The sequence below is a fragment of the Nerophis ophidion genome, linkage group LG09, assembly GCF_033978795.1.
Source record: "Nerophis ophidion isolate RoL-2023_Sa linkage group LG09, RoL_Noph_v1.0, whole genome shotgun sequence".
NCBI classification, from domain to species: Eukaryota; Metazoa; Chordata; class Actinopteri; order Syngnathiformes; family Syngnathidae; genus Nerophis; species Nerophis ophidion.
The window spans coordinates 12,409,639-12,434,327 of record NC_084619.1 but is presented as its reverse complement, the minus strand read 5'-3'; the positions used below and the strand labels follow the sequence as shown (position 1 = coordinate 12,434,327).

At 38.4% G+C, this 24,689-nt stretch overlaps 1 protein-coding gene across 4 annotated transcripts in view; it reads right to left on the bottom strand.

The window, feature by feature from the left end:
- Positions 1 to 786: 786 nt before the first annotated feature.
- Positions 787 to 24,689, bottom strand: part of mlip (muscular LMNA-interacting protein) — a 135,416-nt gene continuing 111,513 nt past the window's right edge. For all 4 annotated transcript variants that reach the window (XM_061910331.1, XM_061910328.1, XM_061910330.1 and 1 more), the window contains one exon: positions 787 to 5,528. In XM_061910331.1, the coding sequence (XP_061766315.1) occupies positions 5,509 to 5,528 (20 nt within the window). In that variant the 3' untranslated portion in view covers positions 787 to 5,508. The remainder of the gene's footprint in view (positions 5,529 to 24,689) is intronic.

Sequence of the window (24,689 nt, the reverse complement as noted above, 5' to 3'; positions counted from 1 at the left end):
TTTAAAATTGCCTTTCAAATGTCTATTCTTGGTGTTGGGTTTTATCAAATACATTTCCCCAAAAAATGCGACTTATATTCCAGTGCGACCTATGTATGGTTTTTTCCTTCTTTATTATGCGTTTTTGGCAGGTGCGACTCATACTCCAGAGCGACTTATACTCCGAAAAATATGGTAATAGTAAGTGGGTGTAAAAATTTAAATGCGCCCCCATTGGCTGAGGTGTCTTAATATATATATATATATATATATATATATGTATATATATATATATATATATATATATATATATATATATATATATATATATATATATATATGTATATATATATATATATATATATATATATATATATATATATATATATATATATATATATATATATATATATATATATATATATATATATATATATATAGGGCTTCACGGTGGCAGAGGGGTTAGTGCGTCTGCCTCACAATACGAAGTTCCTTCAGTCCTGGGTTCAAATCCAGGCTCGGGATCTTTCTGTGTGGAGTTTGCATGTTCTCCCCGTGAATGCGTGGGTTCCCTCCGGGTACTCCGGCTTCCTCCCACTTCCAAAGACATGCACCTGGGGATAGGTTGATTGGCAACACTAAATTGGCCCTAGTGTGTGAATGTTGTCTGTCTATCTGTGTTGGCCCTGCGATGAGGTGGCGACTTGTCCAGGGTGTACCCTGCCTTCCGCCCGATTGTAGCTGAGATAGGCGCCAGCGCCCCCCGCGACCCCGAAAGGGAATAAGCGGTAGAAAATGGATGGATGGATGGATGGATATATATATATATAGATAGATATATATATATATATATATATGTATATAGAGACATACTGTAATAACTTGAAGTAAATAATGAAGCTAAAAAAACAATTACAAAAAAAAAAAAATTGAGTCTTTTTTTCACGTGTCGACTTTCTTCTTATAAAATTGGGAACAATTTCTTATATTCTTTCTGTTTCTGTAATATTGCGATATTTTCCCGTAAAAGTATTACTTTATGTAAAATTATAACTTTTTAGTGCAAAATCTGATTTTTATCACAATATTTACAATGTTTTTGTTATTCTTGTAAAATAGTGAACATTTTTTAGTAAAATTATGACTTTTGTCATAGTTTTGCCAAGTAAAAATTCCGATTACTATTATAATATTGCCAACATTTTAAAGTTTTCTTATAAAATTTTGACTTTTGTTGAGTAAAATTATGACTATTTTCATAAACTTTCCAAAATGTTAAGCTTTTCAGTGTAAAATTGCGACTGTTAAGAGTAAAATTCTGACTTTTGTCATAATATTGCACACGTTCAGTTTATCTTGTAAAAATTTCACTTGCTTTAAGTAAAATTACGACTTTTGTAGTAATGCTGCCATCATTCTAAGTTTTTCTTGTGAAATTGTGACCTTTTGTTGAGTAAAATTATGACTATTTTCATAAACTTTCCAAAATTTTAAGCTTTTCAGTGTAAAATTGCGACTGTTATCGAGTAAAATTCTGACTTTTGTAATAATATTGCACAAATGTTCAGTTTATCTTGTAAAAATTTGACTTGCGTTGAGTAAAATTACGACTTTTGTAGTAAAACTGCCATCATTCTAAGTTTTTCTTGTGAAATTGTGACCTTTTGTTGAGTAAAATTACGACTATTTTCATAAACTTTCCAAAATTTTAAGCTTTTCAGTGTAAAATCGCGACTGTTATCGAGTAAAATTCTGACTTTTGTCATGATATCGCACAAATGTTCAGTTTATCTTGTAAAAATTTGACTTGCGTTGAGTAAAATTACGACTTTTGTAGTAGCACTGCCATCATTCTAAGTTTTTCTTGTGAAATTGTGACCTTTTGTTGAGTAAAATTATGACTATTTTCTTAAACTTTCCAAAATTTTAAGCTTTTCAATGTAAAATTGTGACTGTTATGGAGTAAAATTCTGACTTTTGTAATAATATTGCACGAATGTTCAGTTTATCTTGTAAAAATTTGACTTGCGTTGAGTAAAATTACGACTTTTGTAGTAATACTGCCATCATTCTAAGTTTTTCTTGTGAAATTGTGACCTTTTGTTGAGTAAAATTATGACTATTTTCATAAACATTCCAAAATGTTAAGCTTTTCAGTGTAAAATTGCGACTGTTAGAGTAAAATTCTGACTTTTGTAATAATATTGCACAAATGTTCAGTTTATCTTGTAAAAATTTGACTTGCGTTGAGTAAAATTACGACTTTTGTAGTAATACTGCCATCATTCTAAGTTTTTCTTGTGAAATTGTGACCTTTTGTTGAGTAAAATTATGACTATTTTCATAAACTTTCCAAAATGTTAAGCTTTTCAGTGTAAAATTGCGACTGTTATGGAGTAAAATTCTGACTTTTGTAATAATATTGCACAAATGTTCAGTTTATCTTGTAAAAATTTGACTTGCGTTGAGTAAAATTACGACTTTTGTAGTAATACTGCCATCATTCTAAGTTTTTATTGTGAAATTGTGACCTTTTGTTGAGTAAAATTATGACTATTTTCATAAACTTTACAAAATTTTAAGCTTTTCAGTGTAAAATTGCGACTGTTATGGAGTAAAATTCTGACTTTTGTAATATTGCACAAATGTTCAGTTTATCTTGTAAAAATTTGACTTGCATTGAGTAAAATTACGACTTTTGTAGTAAAACTGCCATCATTCTAAGTTTTTCTTGTGAAATTGTGACCTTTTGTTGAGTAAAATTATGACTATTTTCATAAACTTTCCAAAATGTTAAGCTTTTCAGTGTAAAATTGCGACTGTTATCAAGTAAAATTCTGACTTTTGTAATAATATTGCACAAATGTTCAGTTTATCTTGTAAAAATTTGACTTGCGTTGAGTAAAATTACGACTTTTGTAGTAACACTGCCATCATTCTAAGTTTTTATTGTGAAATTGAGACCTTTTGTTGAGTAAAATTATGACTATTTTCATAAACTTTCCAAAATGTTAAGCTTTTCAGTGTAAAATTGCGACTGTTATGGAGTAAAATTCCGACTTTTGTAATAATATTGCACAAATGTTCAGTTTATCTTATAAAAATTTGACTTGTGTTGAGTAAAATTACGACTTTTGTTGTAACACTGTCAACATTCTTAGTTTTTCTTGTGAAATTGTAACCTTTTTCTGGTGAAATTCCAACTCATCTTTCACAACAAGCTTTGTTATATTTGCATAGTATGTATATATTATTAATGTTGTAAACACACATCATTATATATCTAGAAAGAATGGTCCTAAAGAGGAGGTCTCAAGAAGGTACGATATACAAGTATGTGTGTGTGTGTGTGTGTGTGTGTGTGTGTGTGTGTGTGTGTGTGTGTGTGTGTGTGTGTGTGTGTGTGTGATTAAGTACACAATAACACAAACTACTGTGGATTGGTGTGGAAAAGCACTAGTATTGAGGTTAATACTACAGACACACCTTAGTCAGGATTAATAAAAATAACATTTAAACTGTTTAAAATCCAGCATCAAGGCTAGATTTTGGCCAGAACACTGCCTTTTGGACTTTAAACTTACGACATGATTTTTGGGGCCTAGGAAGTGAGGATCTTCGTGGTGATTTTACCCAAAGCTGACTTTGCTCTAAACAACACATTCTTATTTTAATTATGTTGACTTATTGTTTGTGTAGCCACACGTTACAAAACCATATCAGTTTTAAAGTAATCGTGGACCAGGGTGGCAAAAACATACAAGGGATGAAAATAATAGTTTTACATGCTTTTATCCACACCGTCTATGCGGGGAAATATAAATAAATATAAATAAAGGGGGCATATCGAGTTAAGCATTAGAAAAGGGGCCGTTCCAAGTACAGTTATTTATCTACCCATTACTAAAAACTAATCGATATTATGGGACATTAACGCCAAATTAAGTTTCAATGGCAAAAAAATTGTCGATAAAATTTCAGTCAAATGGACGCTATGGGTCTGCTTATGCAGCCGAGCATTTGTTTTCAAGTCTCGTTACTGAGGAAAACTTTCTTTTCATGGCTGAAGGACAGTCACTCCTTCCGTCACCATGGCAACAAGGAAAGAATCACTCTTTTTGGTGACATGCAAGTTTCTCAACACATGCACAACATGGTTCATAGAAAGCTGCAACAAGCTTCAAATTTAATTTTTCACTCCTGTAAGCGAAAGAGCGATTTTAATACTCGTGTTGGAAAATAGCAAACTGAACACTTGTTGTCAATCGGCAGCTCGTTACTCAACCCACGCCAAGCCGCCAAGGGAAAATCTTGAGAAAGGGAGCTTTTATCTAACATCTTTGAAAAAAAAAAAATGTACGAATGCTTGTGTAGCACAGAGGGACGTACGGCGGGGACGAGTGGTTGGCATATTGGCTTGAGGGTTTGAATCTGCTTGAGCATCAGCTTGTTTCTCCAGGTACTATGGCTTCCTCCCATTCATCCAGCCATCTTCTTCCACTTATCAGAGATCGGTTCGCGGGGGAAGCAGCCCAAGCAGAGAAGCCCAGACTTCCCTCTCACCAGCCACTTTGTCCAGCTTCTCCCTGGGGGATCCCGAGGCATTCCCAGGCCAGCCGGGAGACATAGTCTTCCCAATGTGTCCTGGGTCTTCATCGTGGCCTCCTACCGGTCGGATGTAAACACCTCCCTCAGGACACGTTTGGGTGGCATCCAGACCAGATGTCCGAATTACCTCATCTGGCTCCTCTCGATGTGGAGGAGCAAAGGCTTTACTTTGAGCTCTTCCCGGATGACAGAGTTTCTCACCCTATATCGGCCGCTTGTACCCGTGATCTTGTCCTTTTTGGTCATAACCCAAAGCTCAAGACCACAGGTGAGGATGAGAACGTATATTGACCGGTAATTTGAGAGCTTTTCCTTCCGGCTCAGCTCCTTCTTCACCACAACGGATCGATACAGCGTCCGCAATACTGACCGATCCGCTTGTCGATCTCACGATCCACTCTTTCCTCACTCATGAACAAGACTCCCAGGTACTTGAACTCCTCCACTTGGGGCAAGGTCTCCTCCCGGACCCGGAGCTGGCAATACACTCTTTCCCTGGGTAGAACCATGGAATCGGACTTGAAAGTGATGATTGAAGCGACTGGGATGGGAATCGGCTTCCTCGCACATTCCAAAAACCTTCAAGTTGGCGTAGCAGGAGACTCTGAATTCTGAATGTGAACGGCTGTGTATTACATATAGAAAATGGATCTTAAAAACGCACTAATGAGGACATTATACCACTCAGTTATTTCCTTCTCTTATTTCTTAATTCATGTCAGCAAATGAATATCTTAAGATTATGTGGGCGTGAAGAGTTGATTGATGTTGGTGTTGGCAAGAGAGAAATGGGGACATCTTCCTCAAAGGGACTGATCTGGCTCCCTGATGTGTAATTCACCCAAAGAGAATGGTCTTCGTCCCTCAGATTTCCTCACTTCTTGCCCCATTAGACTTTGTCTACTTCTTCTTCCCGTATCTTCAAGGCTCACACTTCCCACCTACAAATACAAAATGAAAGTGTTTAACCTTCCTCTTGTGTTAGCTTTCTGTTACCATCTCTTATGTTAACGGGTCGGTTTTGACCCATGTCTTAAATCAGTTGTAAAATACACTAAAAACAATTATCTATCATCCAATTTGTTTCTCATCTCTTGGTTACCTCGTTAGGCTTCCTTATCCTTGAAAATATTGGTTTTAATATTTTTGGTTTGGGCCATTGGGCCTTTTTTTGTCAGTATACCTCTCGATTTCAATTTTTTAAAATGGTAAAACGAACCTCAAGAGAATCATATTAATAAAAAAAGGTTGTTGTGTTACCTAACTATTACTAAGGGGTATTAGAACACATCTCTTAAATAAATGTGTTTTATTTATTTTTTCATTTTAAGAATTTTAACCATAGTAACATCTATGGTGTTACGGGTCTATTTCGACCCATATATATTTACTTCAAGAAAAAGACTAAAAAGTATTTTTTTCAGCAACAGAAATCCAACATCAAACAAACAACAACCAATCAAGCAAATGAAACCAAGAGAAATAGATTACTAGTTCCAAAACTAATAAAAAACAAAATCAGAGTGGCAAAAAGTGACACTTTTAGTGTCCGTCTTTTGTTTGTTTTTGTACAGGATAACAAGGTAAAATGAGAATCCACTAAAGCTCACATGATTGGGAGAGGAGCTGGCTGTCAGTGTGTTCAGTTTTGGCTCTTATCATTGCTTTATCATCTTATTTTTATAACTGGGTCGAAACCGACCCTAACAACACCAAGGGCATAATTTCTACCAGAGCATTTTATAATTTAGTGAAAAAAATTAAAATGTTTTATTTTGTTGACAAAGAGGTGCCTGACAAAGTCAAAAAGCTTTGATGCAAAAAAATAAATGTATGTCGTGTTTTTATGCATTTAAAAACTAAAACGGGTCGGTGCCGACCCTAACACAAGACGAAGGTTAAGAAGGACAGTAGGGTAGAAATCTGTTTAGCCTTAGTTCAGCCCCCCTAGCATTTAATGGTTATATTAAGCAAAATCAATCTTTCTTACCTCTTGGTATCTGGTTTTGTGTATTTAGGATCTGCATAAGTCCTGGAAATATGATATCAAACCATGGAGGCATGGCGCAGGAATTTAATACCCCAAGAATGGATAAGCTTGATGGAATATAAAGACAATATAACATACATCCATTAACGTGGATGCATGTGCAAAAGTGCGATACATCTATCTGTACAGTAATCTATTTCATACTTGCCAACCCTCCCGGATTTTCCGGGAGACTCTGGAAATTCAGCGCCTCTCTCGAAAAAACCTCCCGGGAGAAATTTTCTCCCAAAAATATCCCGAAATTCAGCTGGAGCTGGAGGCCACGCCCCCTCCAGCTCGAACATGCACAGTTCGAAGCTTGAAAAGTAGGATTGCAGGTGGATCTGACAGCATTTAAAGTCATTTTTCAAAACGACTGCTAATCCTCCTCCTTTTCGACCTGACGACCACGGAGAATTAAAGTAGGAATACTCCTGAGGCAGAACTTCATTAAGAGGGGGGGGACTCATCAGCTCTCAGCCATGTTTCCGTCACACAGAGCAAGTCAAGTCCGCCGCCCGCGAGAAGTGAAGAAATCCTTCAGGATAAACGTTTTGTTCGTCAAAGATCTTGCGTCCACAAGACCGAACCTGGCGGGGGCCACCACGTCCAAAGGCGCAGCTAGTCTAGGTCAGGCCCGACACAGAGCTGACAGCGAAAGACAGCAGGGCAAAGCACATACTGGCGCCATCTTCTGGAAACTCTGAAGTGATGTTACTCAAATAGTGAAAGGTAAGTGTTGTTGTTGTTGTTTAGTACCCAGCAAGCACAGTACAGTTAGTAGAACAACTGTGTTTTTATTACTGTGTATTTGATAGGTGCCGTCTGAAATTCAACTATTTATTTTATTTATATATGTAATAAAATAAATATATATAGCTAGAATTCACTGAAAGTTAAGCATTTAATACATGTATATATATATATATATATATATATATATATATATATATATATATATATATATATATATTAGGGCTTCACGGTGGATGAGGGGTTAGTGCGTCTGCCTCACAATACGAAGGTCCTGCAGTCCTGGGTTCAAATCCAGGCTCGGGATCTTTCTGTGTGGAGTTTGCATGTTCTCCCCGTGAATGCGTGGGTTCCCTCCGGGTACTCCGGCTTCCTCCCACTTCCAAAGACATGCACCTGGGGATAGGTTGATTGGCAACACTAAATTGGCCCTAGTGTGTGAATGTGAGTGTGAATGTTGTCTGTCTATCTGTGTTGGCCCTGCGATGAGGTGGCGACTTGTCCAGGGTGTACCCCGCCTTCCGCCCGATTGTAGCTGAGATCGGCGCCAGCGCCCCCCGCGACCCCGAAAGGGAATAAGCGGTAGAAAATGGATGGATGGATATATATATATTAATTACAGCCAATATAAAAATATAGGCTGTAGATATACTCTCCTCTTAACCACACCCCCCACCCCAACCACGCCCCCAAACCACGCCTCTGCCCCACCCCCAACCACGCCCCCCACTCCACAGCTACCAAAATCGGAGGTCTTAAGGTTGGCAAGTATGATCTATTTATTTATACCTGCATCTTCTTGCTCTTTTATCCTGCACTACAACGAGCTAATGCAACACAATTTGGTTCTTATCCGTACTGTAAAGTTCAAATTTGAATGACAATAAAAGGAAGTGTCTAATAAAAAATTCTTGGCTTCTTCCATACTTCTTCAAGAGGAGCTACTCCCTTGTGTGTCCATCAACTTCACTTTCTTTGGCAGTAAACAAACTGTATTTGTTAGTATTGCTCCATAGTCATCCAGTAAACATATGCTTTTGTTGTTTTGCTGGCATTTTAAATGTAGTAATGTCGTTCAAGCGCCTCATTAGCCACAAGGCAATGATGACTGTGTGAGGCTTTCTCGGCGTCTGCACCAAGGCAACATATTATCAATCAATCAATCAATGTTTATTTATATAGCCCCAAATCACAAATGTCTCAAAGGACTGCACAAATCATTACGACTACAACATCCTCGGAAGAACCTACAAAATTTTTTTATAAAAGCCTATTGCATGACTTTAATCCATCCTTACTAAAAATCATGAATTAACATTGTATTTATGTAATTGTGTTGTAAAAAAAAATACATCCAAAGTAATTTAACGATTTGCTATGTGTATATTTCTTTGAGAGAATACTGAGTTTGACGTGTATTCTGGTTAAAGTGAGCTCCGGGGCAGTGGCTAAGAATAATGAAAAAGTAGAAATAAAATGACCGTTTATATCACTATCTCGTCCATTGAAGTCCAAATTAGATGACTCTGGGTTTTATATGCAGTGTAAATAGTGTGTTACGTAACTTATGGTTTGTAAATATACATTTTTAATCCAACTTTTTTTTATTGACTTTTTCACATATACAGAAAAAAGGTGCAAGTCGAAACAGTACAATTTTAAAGGCAGTGAATTCTTCATACCTTTACCCCTAAAACTAGTAAATATACATTTTTGTACATTTACTGCACTTTATTTTCCTGACCATAGGGCACACCGGATTATAAGGCGCACTGCCGATGAATGGTCTATTTTTGAGCTATTTTTCATATATAAAGCGCACCAGATTAGAAAGTGCAGGGTTTCCCACACATTCATTTATTTGTGGCGGCCCGCCACGAAAGAATTACGGCCGCCACAAAAAAAATAATAATAATAAATAACTAAAAAATATATATATATTTTTTTCCGAGTTTTGACTCGCTCGACCGCTCATTAAAGCAATGGGACTCTGTCTGTGAATGGAGCTTGTAATTAAATATTATATAAATATGTAAATATTATATAAATATGTATATAAATATGTACATAAAGTGTTGTAATTATATTCCAACTCCGCGTTCTTCTTGGTCATCGCCGCCGCCGCATCCCACCCCCCCACACCACCCCTGCCGCCCGACCACACCACCACAAATAGATGTGGGAAACACTGGAGTGCATTAAAGGAGTCATATTATAATTTTCTTTTTAATAAAAAACACTTCCTTGGTGTCGATGTAACATGTAATGATGGTTCTTTGGTCGAAATGTTGCATGGATTGTTTTACTGCTCATTCTTCAAGCGGCTTTCTGACAGTCGCTTCCGGATGCGCCGTTTTGTGGGCGGTCTTATTTACGTGGCTCACCTTCGACAGCGTCTTCTCCCCGTCATCTTTGTTGTAGCGGTGTAGCGTGCAAGGACGGGAGTGGAAGAAGTGTCGAAAGATTGAGCTAACTGTTTTAACCATATTCAGACTTTACTTAAATCAATAACGGACCGTAATCTCCCCATCGGAAATGTGTCCCGTGAAAAAACCTCAGACCGGAACTCTACCAACTAAAGTTCCTTGGGTGAATAATAAAAACTCATTACACCTGTATGTTTTAGCGCTTTCATGGTGAGTTCACTGACAGATACAAGTAAAAACTTTACGCTGCTTTATATTACAAATGGCAACAACACAGGATGAATGTCCCATAAGAAGAAGATAGTGAAAAAGAAGACGCTTTTTGACTACGGTGTCCCTACAGACTACAAAGGAGAAACGCGCAATTTTTCAGCATATATGCCGATCCCAATTACAGATCAGCAGGCACCAGAAGGTAAGAAAAGTTTATTTTCCATAATATTGCGGGAAAAAAATGCCAGATAAAATGTCTTACCTTATACACACACCATAATAATTCTCTATGTTGAAGCACATCAAACGGTGTAGCCTACATTTATCTCTTATGTTTGACTTCCATCTACTGGACACACTTATCATTATACCAAGTACCAAAAAAAATTGCTTCGAGGTGGTTAAGCTCAACCCAAAGTATTCCTCACATTAGGCGTACCAGGTTATAACGCGCACAATCTAAAATTTGAGGGGAAAAAAAGGATTTTAAGTGTGTCTTATAGTCCGGAAAATAAGATACATATCTTACTGGATGTTGTAAATAAATGTGGTGTGTTTTGTGTTATGAGTTGTGTGTGTAATAAAACAGGCCACTTTACTATATTTGTATTTTATTTGCAGTACATGGTGTGAGGGTTGATATGTTTTTGAGTTTGTTAATAGAAAAGTGAAAAGTTCTACATTATACAACGGTATACAATATTGTTGAGTAAATGTGATGTCATTGTTATTAATGCTGTTTCTGTGTGTCATGGGAAGAGAGGCTTGCCGTTGTTGTTATGCGCCTCCTATAGGTTATATACGGTAGTGCCGGCTCGTCCGTGTTATCATCACGTGATCTCTTCCGGTTCACTTCGCGCGAGAGAATACGAGAGACTCACAGAAAGAAGCGCGATGGAGTTGTGTTCTATTTTCCACAGTTACCGATGTTTTGTTTCCCGGTGCTGTGAGGAATTGTACTGAACCATCCTTAAAATAAACCATCGTCTTTCATTTTTATACAACTGGAGTATTCATTGAAGATGAGTGAAGAAAGAAGAAACCCAACAAATATACACTGCCTGTAAGGACCAGATGAGCAGCCCGCTGGCCTATTCTAAAAATATCTCAAATAGCAGCACTTACCAGTGAGCTGCCTCTATTTTTTAAATTGCATTTATTTACTAGCAAGCTGGTCTCGCTTGGCTCTACAGTTTTAATTCTAAGAGATACAAAACTCAATAGAAATTGAAAATCCAAGAAAATATTTTAAAGACTTGGTCTTCACTTGTTCAAATAAATTCATTTTTTTTTTACTTTGCTTCTTATAACTTTCAGAAAGACAATTTTAGAGAAAAAATACAACCTTGAAAATGATTTTAGGATTTTTAAACACATATACCTTTTTAACTTTTAAATCCCTTCCTCTTCTTTCCTGACAATTTAAATCAATGTTCAAGTAAATTCATTGTTTTTATTGTAAATAACATCCATCCATCCATCCATCCATCTTCTTCCGCTTATCCGAGGTCGGGTCGCGGGGGCAGCAGCCTAAGCAGGGAAGCCCAGACTTCCCTCTCCCCAGCCACTTCGTCTAGCTCTTCCCGGGGGATCCCGAGGCGTTCCCAGGCCAGCCGGGAGACATAGACTTCCCAACGTGTCCTGGGTCTTCCCCGTGGCCTAAACACCTCCCTCGGGAGGCGTTCGGGTGGCATCCTGACCAGATGCCCGAACCACCTCATCTGGCTCCTCTCGATGTGAAGGAGCAGCGGCTTTACTTTGAGTTCCTCCCGGATGACAGAGCTTCTCACCCTATCTCTAAGGGAGAGCCCCACCACCCGGCGGAGGAAACTCATTTCGGCCGCTTGTACCCGTGATCTTATCCTTTCGGTCATGACCCAAAGCTCATGACCATAGGTGAGGATGGGAACGTAGATCGACCGGTAAATTGAGAGCTTTGCCTTCCGGCTCAGCTCCTTCTTCACCACAACAATAAATAAATAAATAACAATTAATACATTTTAATTTAATTCTTCATTTTAGCTTGTTTTTTTTCGACGAAGAATATTTGTGAAATATTTCTTCAAACTTATTATGATTAACATTCAAAAAAATTATTTGTCTTTGATAGAAATATAGCTTGGTCCAATTTGTCATATATTCTAACAAAGTGCAAATTGGATTTTAACCTATTTAAAACATGTCATCAAAATTTTAAAATCAATCTTAATCAGGAAAAATGACTAATGATGTTCCATATTTTTCTTTATTTTTAGTTTTTTTTTCAAAAAGATTCGAATTAGCTAGTTTTTCTCTTCTTTTTTTTCGGTTGAATTTTGGATTTTAAAGGGTCGAAATATATTTATAAAAATATTTATCTGTTTCTATATATATTTATTGTGAGAAATCATTAAGATGATCAGTGTTTCCACAAAGATAAATATTATTAATTATTAATAATAACATAGAGTTAAAGCTAAATTGAGCAAATTGGCTATTTCTGGCAATTTATTTAAGTGTGTATCAAACTGGTAGCCCTTTGCATTAATCAGTACCCAAGAAGTAACTCTTGGTTTCAAAAAGGTTGGTGACCCCTGGTATATTTAGTTAGAGCTGCAAGCAAGGTAAAATTAATCACAATTATATATATATATATATATATATATATATATATATATATATATACACATATTTTACACTATATATAATACCAGTTAATACCAATTTAACCAATATTAGCAGTAAAAATGGATTACAGTAGCCGCAATCTTTGATACAAATGTTGTAAAACACCACAGGGGTTGCAGGAAAGGAAAAACAACACAAATAAAAATACGTTATTTTTAATCCTGTTTCCTTTTGCCTTTTTCACGCCCCATCTCCCTCCATTTTCCTCCATCTTATACGGCGGACAGTCCTTCTCCAGCTTGCATAGTTGACAGTTTTCATTAATTATGCATTTATATGGACACTTCTGGCCCTGCGATGAGGTGGCGACTTGTCCAGGGTGTACCCCGCCTTCCGCCCGATTGTAGCTGAGATAGGCGCCAGCGCCCCCCGCGACCCCGAAAGGGAATAAGCGGTAGAAAATGGATGGATGGATAGACACTTCTTGTATTTTGGATGAATTTTCCAGTTATTAGCAGGCGCCAGAGCTGCTGTCCTTTACTCTGTCACCTTTTGCATGTGAAACATGTTTGACATCGTTTGTGTTAGGCTTAACTATTTTGTTGAATATTCTTTGGTCAAATTGGTGAAACCCCCCCCCCCCCTTATCTTCTGGAGGCGAAAAAATGCTGGCGCCGTCCCTGCAAAAGTGGCATTCATCAAGTTGTAACAATGGTTCTGTTTGGACATGACATTTAAGATAATTTATTGCAGCTGTGGAATTGCTTGAAACGTGTTTTTTCAACCGTCACATAGTCCGATTGCTGGCTGTTTCCTTCCCAGACGCGGTTCAAACTAAAACGTTAAGAGGCATTCATAACGTCTTAGGGCGCGAAGTGAAGTTTGAGATTGTAGGTCTACAGAAGGCAAAACCGCTATGTCCTTTTTACATTTTCAAATGCAAATGGAGCTGTGATATGGACAGTATAATTATACTGAAAATGACATGCATGCTTGGATTGTAGGAAGAAATGATAAAACGTTAATCAAAACATTGCATTAACATTTCATATATGTATTAACGAGCCTGAAAGTAATCATGTTTAGCCTATTTCCACAGTGTCACGGAATTAGCAGTTTAGTTTAGTTTATTAAGGATCCCCATTAGCCTACACCGCAGTGGGGACTATTCTTCCTGGGGTCCAGGCAAAAAAATAAAACAAAATATTACAATGCATTACAACATGAGCAATGATAAAAAGTTGTAATAGAAAAATAAGAACAACAAAAAACAAAAAAATACAATAACTGAATTTACATAATAATGTTCATACCAAAGATAAAAATAGTAATGTGAAAATAGATATATATTTTTGCAAAAATAAAACAAAGAACCAATGGCCTATGAGAGTGGTTCTCAAATGGGGGTACGCGTACCCCTGGGGGTACTTGAAGGTATGCCAAGGGGTACGTGAGATTTTTAAAAAATATTCTAAAAATAGCAACAATTCAAAAATACTTTATAAATATCTTTATTGAATAATACTTCAACAAAATATGAATGTAATAAACTGTGAAAAGAAATGCAACAATGCAATATTCAGTGTTGACAGCTAGATTTTTTTGTGGACATGTTCCATAAATATTGATGTTAAAGATTTCTTTTTTTGTGAAGAAATGTTCAGAATGAAGTTGATGAATCCAGATGGATCTCTATTACAATCCCCAAAGAGGGCACTTTAAGTTGATGATTGCTTCTATGTGTAGAAATCCATCCATCCATCCATTTTCTACCGCTTATTCCCTTTCGGGGTCACGGGGGGCGCTGGTGCCTATCTCAGCTACAATCGGGCGGAAGGCAGGGTACAGCCTGGACAAGTCGCCACCTCATCGCAGGGCCAACACAGATAGACAGACAACATTCACACTCACATTCACACACTAGGGCCAATTTAGTGTTGCCAATCAACCTATCCCCAGGTGCATGTCTTTGGAAGTGGGAGGAAGCCGGAGTACCCGGAGGGAACCCACGCATTCACGGGGAGAACATGCAAACTCCACACAGAAAGATCCCGAGCCTGGATTTGAACCCAGGACTGCAGGACCTTCGTATTGTGAGGCAGACGCACTAACCCCTCTGCCACCGTGAAGCCCCTGTGTAGAAATCTTTATTTATAATTGAATCACTTGTTTATTTTTCAAAAAGTTTTTAGTTATTTTTATATCTTTTTTTCCAAATAGTTCAAGAAAGACCACTACAAATTAGGAATATTTTGCACTGTTATACAATTTAATAAATCAGAAACTGATGACATAGTGCTGTAATTTTCTTCAACCAAAAATGCTTTGCTCTGATTAGGGGGTACTTGAACTCATAAAATGTTCACAGGGGGTACATCACTGAACAAAGGTTGAAAACAACTGATTTAGAGCATGTTTTGCTTTATTCGTTATTGACGTGTTTCATGTTAAAGGCCTACTGAAACCCACTACTAGCGACCACGCAGTCTGATAGTTTATATATCAATGATGAAATATTAACATTGCAACACATGCCAATACGGCCGGTTTAGTTTACTAAATTGCAATTTTAAATTTCCCGCGGAGTTTCTTGTTGAAAACGTCGCGGAATGATAACGATTATGATGACGTGTTTTTGTGACGTTATTGGTTGGAGGGGACATATTAGCTCAGCACCACTTATGACTAAAAGTTGTTTCTTTTGATCGCATAATTACACAGTAATTTGGACAACTGTGTTGCTGAATCTTTTGCAATTTGTTCAATTTATAATGGAGACTATAAAGAACAATGCTGTTGGTGGAAAGCGGTGTATTGCAGCTGTCTTTAGCACCGAAACACAGCCGGTGTTTCTTTGTTTGTTGAGAAGCTTTAACACAGAGCGGTCAAGCGAACATGTTTCTCTACGTCAACCAGCATGTTTTTGGGTGGGAAAATTGTGATATATATCTTACCGGAGACATCAGTGGATTATGCATCCTCCTGCGGTAGCTGTCAAAAAAGGCAGCTGTGAGCTTGGCTCCTCAGCTTCTCTCAGAGACACTGGCGTGTTCACCGCAGCCATCTGACTTTGAGGTATGTCTTTACAATCTCACTAAAACTGTTGCGATCCGCTACTTGGATCACCACATATGGTTTATACTTCCAGTTGTTGTATCACTGTTCTACACTCTTACTTCCTGTTTAGTTAGTCACCATGGTTCCTCATTGATCCCACCTGCTAATCACGGTTTCTGCACACCTGTCACTTTTTGATTACTCACCTATTAAAGCCCGTCCCTTTTCGTTATTCTTTCTGGGACTCTAATTTGCCTTCGAGCAACATTCACGACTGTCTACTACCCGTAAGTATTTTCTCGCTAGCTCTTCCGCTAAGCCACTCGATATTCCAGCTTTCATGCTGAATGTTTTTTGTTTACTCTTTTGTGTGCTTCGTGCCAAGTATAGTTTTTGTATTTTCTATTCCTAGCTTTCATGCTAGCGCCCTTGGTTTATTTTTGTCTGTTAGCTCCAGTGTTTTTGTTCATAGTCTGTTTTTGTTAAGTGTAATAAATCATTTAAACTTACCGTTGCTGTGTTCATGCCGACGCATCCACGAAGGGACCAATTTGGCATCACTATGCCAACCAGTCGTAACAAAAACACTATTAAAACAATAAGCAGATAAGGGATTTTCCAGAATTATCCTAGTAAATGTGTCTAATTACATCTGAAACGCTCACACTGTCACCGCCCGTAGCCGTCGCTTTTTATTTTATTTTATTTTTTTAATTTTTTTTTCTAATCCTTCACTATCAATATCCTCATCTACGAATCTTTCATCCTCGCTCAAATTAATGGGGAAATTGTCGCTTTCTCGGTCCGAATTGCTCTTACTGCTGGTGGCTCACATTATAAACAATGTGAGGATGTGAGGATCCCTCAGACCGGTGACGTCACGCGCACATCGTCTGCTACTTCCGGTAAAGGCAAGTCTTTTTTATTAGCGACCAAAAGTTGCAAACTTTATCGTCGATGTTCTCTACTAAATCCTTTTAGCAAAAATATGGCAATATCGCAAAATGATCAACTATGACACATAGAATGGACCTGCTATCCCCATTTAAATAAGAATATCTCATTTCAGTAGGCCTTTGAAGATAAATGGGATATTTAGAGCATCACCAAACAAAATCACTTAACGTAGCCATTTACTGTATGTGGTAATGAAAAAGTCTACGGCGTAACCGCAGGGAACTGAACAATTTCACAAAGGGGCGCACATAATCATGCATGGTCGCACCAATTGTCTCATCGAAGAGTGTTTATTTCCTTCCTGATGATCGTGGTAATCATGGTTATTTATCAAACAAACAAGGAGGCACCCCAGTGGTATCAATATGAAATACTATTGTGGACCAAAAAACAACAACATTGACCTGTGGGAACGTTTGACAGTTGTATCAGTTTTATTTTTAGTCCTGACCTGAATGAATTGACTGACCTGCACTCTTTGTTCTGCAGCTGCTCCTACAACAGAACAATCATTCCGTAGCAAGCTCTTTTTTGGAAACCAATTATGTACTCTCAATAAATTTGTTGAATTTAAAAGTCTTTAACAAGCTTTTCTGCTGCACATTCGGTGCTTTTTATCTGCTGTGTGGGATAATGTCATGAGCGACTAATGTTCAGGAATTAAACAGAGGCCATGAGGGTGGAAGGAACATTTAATAACAAATGCTATCTGTTTTCAATTAGGTTCAAATTTGTGACACATGGAATTATTTTTTTATCGCATCTGCACTTGCTGCTTTCTATATAGCCTAATTAAGAATATGATGAAGAATGAAATGAAATAAAGGACAGCTAGAACACTAAATTGGCCCTAGTGTGTGAATGTGAGTGTGAATGTTGTCTGTCTATCTGTGTTGGCCCTGTGATGAGGTGGCGACTTGTCCAGGGTGTACAGCGCCTTCCGCCCGATTGTAGCTGAGATAGGCGCCAGTGCCCCCCGCCACCCCAAAAGGGAATAAGCGGTAGGAAATGGATGGATGGGATAGAACATTAGTGTAAGACCAGGGGTCGGGAACAATTTTGGCTGAAAGCCAAATATTTCAAAATGTATTTCCCTGAGAGCCATTTATTTTTTTAACACTGAATACAACTAAATGCGTGCATTTTTAAGTAAGACCAACATTTTTAGAGTAAAATAAGTCTCTTATTCTTTTTAGTAACATTGTCATTCTAAAGTTAACCAATAATAAATACCGTATTTCCTTGAATTGCCGCAGGGCATATAGTATGCGCCTGCCTTGAATTACTGCCGGGTCAAACTCGCTTTGCAAAATAATTAGCGCATGCTTAGTATTACCGCCTGGTCAAACTCGTGACGTCACGAGTGACACTTCTCCTGTCATCATTTTCAAAATGGAGGAGGCTGATTTCAATACCGGTAATTTGAAATCACATAAAGGGAAAAAGATTAAGAGCTATCCAGTAGGATTTAAGGTCCAAGCTTACATCACACTCACATTTTACTGCATGCCTTTGGTAAGTGCCGGAGTGAAAAGAGGTTTTAAAATAATTAGCGCATGCTTACTTTTAACCGCATGCCTTTGGTAAGCGCAGGAGTGAGAAGAGGTTTTAAATTAATTAGCGCCCCGGCGGCAATTCAAGAAAATACGGTATAATACTTGTTACCATTAATTAATGCAACATCTTGAACAGGTGCGATAGAAAACGGACGGTTGGATTAAAATGCATGAGAATGTTTTATAATTTGAACGTTATTTTTAACACTTTGATTACCAGCGGAATATTTAATTACTTAACGTGTTAAGCAATGTCAGCTAAGATTTATCTGAAAGCCAGATGCAGTCATCAAAAGAGCCACATCTGGCTCGAGAGCAGGGGTTTCCAACCTGCGGCTCCAGAGCCGCATGTGGCTCTTTAGCACCATTCTGATGGCTCCCTGGAGCTTTTCAAAAATGTATGAAAATAGAAAAAAAAAAGGGGGCGGGGGGGGATATTTTTGTTTTAGTAGTGTTTCTCTAGGGGGATAACATTACACAAACCTCCTAAATTATTAGAAATCCCAGTGTTTATATCAAACATGATTCTCTGATGAGAGTATTTGGCGAGCACCGTTTTGTCCTACTAATTTTGGCGGTCCTTGAACTCACCATAGTTTGTTAACATGAATAACTTTATTCAATGATGCCAGAGAAAGATATATTTTATGCCTCTTATTCTTTGTCTCATTTTGTCCACCAAACCTTTTATACTGTGCGTGAATGCTCAAAAGTGAGCTTTGTTGGTGTTATTGAATTGTGTGGAGTGCTTATCAAGCATATTTGGTCATTGCATGACTGCAAGATAATCGATGCTACCATGCTATTTAGGCTAGTTGTATGTACATATTACATCATTATGCCTCATTTGTAGGTATATTTGAGCTAATTTAACATCTTTTACTTGCATCTTCTTTGTGCATAATTTAGTTTTGCATGTCTCATGACACATTATCTGTATGTAATATTGGGTGCATTTCAGATAGTTGTTTGTGTGCCATGTTGTTCCAGACCACAGCAAACATTACCTAGCTTGCCAAAGATTGTAATAAATCTATTAAAAGAAAACAGCCTGCCGATTCATTTTACTTGGACACACATACCCATACCTTTGGCCATTCTGAGCCAGTCATTTCCAGGAGTAGCCTCGGTTTTACTAATGGTTTCTAATGTTGTAAAAATGTGTACAATAAATATATAAAAAAGTTTAGTTTATACCAAAAAGTTCTATTTTGGTTTCATCTGACCACATGACATTCTCCCAATCCTCTGCTGTATCATCCATGTATCCATTTTGGTATAAACTCAACTCGTCGTGTTTGGAGGAAGAAGAATACTGAGTTGCATCCCAAGAACACCACACCTACTGTGAAGCATGGGGGTGGAAACATCATGCTTTGGGGCTGTTTTTCTGCTAAGGGGACAGGACGATTGATCCATGGTAAGGAAAGAATGAATGGGGCCATGTATCGTGAGATTTTGAGCCAAAACCTCTTTCCATCAGTGAGCGCTTTGAATGGTTGAGCAAATACTTATTTTCCACCATAATTTACAAATAAATTCTTTAAAATTCCTACAATGTGAATTCCCGGATTTTTTTTCCACATTCTGTCTCTCACAGTTGAAGTGTACCTATGATGAAAATTACAGACCTCTGTCATCATTTTAAGTGGGAGAACTTGCACAAACGGTGGCTGACTGATTGATTGTACAGATATGGTGTTGTTTCTGCTGGGCAAGTATGCCTGACGCGCTTCCTACAGCGCCTTGGGTCAGCTGCAGGGTCATCAGCCGGGGACCACCGCTCATTGGAGTTTCGCTCTCTTTAACCCCGGAACGCCTCCTGGTGGCGGAGCGGTGGCAGGGACATCTCCCTGCCACCCCCTGCAGCTGACCCATCTTATTGCCTCGACCCCCAGTACTTATCTCTCCTCCTCAGCCACAACCAGAAACTTCCCTTTTCTGCTTCCTCAGCAAGGGCCTTTGTTTCCCTTTGGAGTTTAGCCCCAGTCAATCCCACATCTCGGAGCAGCCTTATGGTTGATGTACCGACGAAGCCCCGACAGCCTACTTCCTCCTGGTACCCCAGCACCTCCACAACCCTCAAATCTAGACTCCAAACATCCCAGAATAAGCTAATCCGGTTACTTTTAGACCTCCACCCCAGATCACACCTCAATCCAACCCACTTCTCCAAAGTGGGTTGGCTCAGGGTGGAGGACAGAGTAAAACAACTTGCACTGAGCCTGGTCTATAAAATCCGCTACACCTCCTTGATACCGAAGTACATGTCAAATTACTTCCTTAACGTAAATGACCGCCATAACCACAACACCAGGGGGAGCTCCACAAACCACGTTAAACCCAGATTTCGATCTAACAAAGGTCTTAACTCATTCTCTTTCTATGCCACATCAATGTGGAATGCACTCCCAACAGGTATAAAAGTAAGTGCATCTCTATATTCCTTCAAAACCGCTCTAAAACAACACCTCCGGGCAACTTCAACACTTTACTAATACCCTCCTCCATTCACATCCCATCTCCCCGGATTATAAACAACTCAAATGTACTTCTAATGTATATACTTGTTCTTATGCTATCTGAACTCACTATGTTCTCTGCTGGCTGTACATATCCTACTAAATAAGACCTACACTGTTTCAATGTCCACATTTCTCTGTTGATGCAATTGTTGATGACTGAAGTTCTGATATCAACCAAAGCTCCTCATCCCACCCCCCGATTGTAAATAATGTAAATAATTCAATGTATATACTATGATGATTAACTTGTGTGATGACTGTATTATGTTGATAGTATATATTTGTACCATGAATTGATTAACGTGGACCCCGACTTAAACAAGTTGAAAAACTTATTCGGGTGTTACCATTTAGTGGTCAATTGTACGGAATATGTACTGTACTGTGCAATCTACTGATAAAAGTATCAATTAATCAATCAATGGTAGTGGACCAGCCTGCCTCTCTGCACTCAGCAGCCAGATCTGCATACGTGGCTGCTTTGCGCTCGTATGCTGCCTGGATTCCCTCCTCCCAGGGGATGGTAAGCTCAACCAGCATGGCAGACTTGGTAACAGCAGACCACAGCACAATGTCTGGGCGGAGTGAAATGGTGGTGATCTCACAGGGGAATTGGAGCTGTTTGCCAATGTCAGCCCTCATACTCCAGTCCCTTGCCAGAGAGAGGACACTGCGGGGGCCTCTTCGGCTGGTGTCTCCTTTGCCTTCCCCTGGCCTCACAAACATGACAGAACGTTGTTTGGCTATGGGTTGGCTGTTGGCCTCTCGTCCACTGCTCTCCAGGATTTCTGCCAGTTTCATCAGGACTTGATCATGCCGCCATCTGAAGTGACCCTGTGTCAGCCCGATCTTGCAGCCTGATAGCAAGTGCTGCAGGCTGGCGTTGGGAGCACCACACAGGGGACAGCTCTCCTCCTGGCTGTACCACTGGTGGAGGTTTCTGGGGCATGGCAAGGTGTCATAAGTTGCCCTGAGTAGGAAGCTGAGTCTGGCTTGGGGCATCTTCCATAGGTCGGCCCAGCTGATGGGTCTGCTGAGGGTACCTTCCCAAGTGGTCCATCTTCCTTGGCGACCTTGAGACACGGCCTTGATGGTATATTGCACCTGGTTCGCCCTTGAGACCTCCTCCACAACCATGGCTCTGCGTTCCCTCCTTGTGGCCTTGGACCAAAGGCGTGGAGAATCTCCCCAGCCAAGCCCCGCTCTTCCTACTTGCACCCTGCCAACTATCTCCTGGTGTTGGAGCCTGCCAATGGCTTTGCCAACCTCTGGCCCTGCTTGCCACTTCCAAATACTGTTTTGTCCCACTGTACATATATATGTGGGATCTGAGCCGAGGATGTCGTTGTGGCTTGTGCAGCCCTTTGAGACATGTGTGATCGAGGGCTATATGAATAAACTTTGATTGATTGATACCTAAATACTAAAAAAAACTGTATGCATGTTCTTCTCACGTCAGTCAGCTTGGGGGTGTACGGTCATCTGTTCTGGTCAATGGAGAGCATTTAGAGGTGGTACAACAATTTCAATATCTCAGAGTAATCTTTGATTCAAGCTGAGCTTTCAAACACCATAAAAAAATTGCTGACAATGTTCAATTTAATTTGGCAAACTTTAAACATGTAAGGCCATACTTGACAGAAGTCTGCAAAGCTCTATGTGCACACTATGATATTTAGTCACATTAACTATTGTCACACACCTGAGAGCACTTTGAAGCCACTCAAGTCTTGTTTAAAAACACTCAAAACTCTAGACAGGAAGCCATTGTATTACCATTATTGTAGCAATGTAAGTAAAAAATAATATTTTAGATTTGGAGAGCTATCAGGAGGGTTTTAAAGTTCTAAGTGGACTTGCTCCGCCACCCTTGATAGATTATATTAGTAAAATAAAACAAAAACAATAGTGGAGTCAGAACCAGAGCACTAACCAGGGGAGACTGTAGTATTCAAAGGCGCAGGACTAAATTCAGCCAAATGGTGCCATTTATTAGAGGCACTACATTATTGAATATTTTACCAGAACATATATAAAACTGGGGGACCTACCGGACATTTTAAGGGGTCCTTAAAAATTTGTTTAAGTCAAAACAGTTATGCTCCCATAGAATAACCTCTTCTTGGACTCTCTCGTTTAATTTGTTCTGTACTGTGTTTTTATCAATCAATCAGTCAATCAATGATTATTTAAATAGCCCTAAATCACTAGTGTCTCATAGGTCTGCACGACCACAACACAAACCGCTACGACATCTTATTAACAAATAATAATGTATGACTTGTTTTAACACTTGACGTGACTGAGACCCTTTTGGGTTCCTGGGATCTTTAACATTCGCTGAAATTGAGGGAAGCCCTAAGGCTGAGGTTCCCAAACTACGGCCCGTGGGAAGCGGCCCACCGGTGTCCAAAATCCGGCCCCCGGGAAGTCCCAAGTTAAAATATTCGAATATGAATTGTATTTTTGTATTTATTTTTTTTCAAATCTGTCCTTTCTAATTCATTTTCTACTGCTTGTTACTCTCGGTGTCTCCTAGCCGCTCATGCAAATAATATTGTTTAAAAATGCATTTTCCCATTGATAATGTGACATCATTGTGCTCTGAATATATATATATATACGCCCTTATGCCTGCCTGTACCTACCCACTATGTGCCCTATATAAACCATTGTATGTGAATGCTTCCATTAAAATCTCCTGACGATTGAGGGAACCCCTCATGAAACAGTTCTGTAGAGATGAAGTAGTCTTGTGATTTTTCCCATACACACACACACATAAATATATATATATATATAAATATATAAATATATATATATATGTATATATATATATATATACATACATATATATATACACATATATAAACATACATATATATACATAAATATATACATATATACATACATATATATATATGTATATATACATATATATATATGTATATATACATATATATATATATATATATACATATATATATGTATATATACATGTATATATACACATATATATATATATATATATATATATATATATATATTAATATATTAATATATATACATATATATATATATATATACATATATATATATATATATATATATATATATATATATATATATATATATATGTAAAATCGAGCTTACTGGGGTTTATCCGTTATACATTGCTCAATACCAGGGGAGAACGGAATATACATTAGGTCAGGAGGAAACACAGATGCTATTTCGTCCCTTCAAGTCTGCTTTGAGGGTTTCCCTGCTCTTCGGGGGATTTTATTATATATTCTATTCTAAGATCCCCTGTTTCGCAGATTTCCTTGCTCTTCGGGGGATTTCATTATATATGCATCCATTCCTCTACCGCTTATCCCTTTCAGGGTCGCGTGGGGTGCTGGAACCTGTGTTGTTATGAAATCCGCTGAAGAGTAGGGAAACCTGCGGGACAGGCTTGTAGGGATGAATTGGCCTCTGTGGTATTTCCTTACGTAGCTTGTGTGTGTGTGTGTATATTGTCATCATTGTCACTGTCACCGACGTCCCACTGGGTGTGAGTTTTTCCTTGCCCTTATGTGGGCTCTGTGCCGAGGATGTTGTTGCGGTTTGTGCAACCCTTTGAGACACTTGTGATTTAGGGCTATATAAATAAACATTGATTGATTGATTATGGTGGTAATTGAAGACATATTTTCATAGTATTTGGTGAAAAGTTTTTTAAGAACCACTGTTTAAGGGGACAACAAAAGTATTCTGGAAAAAAAAATACTTTCAAAAGAATGAGGAGAGACAGCCTAGTTTGGGTGTGGGTAAGATTATTTTTTGTTTGTTTTTGCCGTATCCCAAACTGCCCGTCAATTCACATGATGAAATCATCAGTTATAAACACAACATAATCGGGCCGATGTTGAGCCAGATCCCAGCACACACACAGATCAGCATAAACCAGATTATTTGATACCACTACAGATTACTC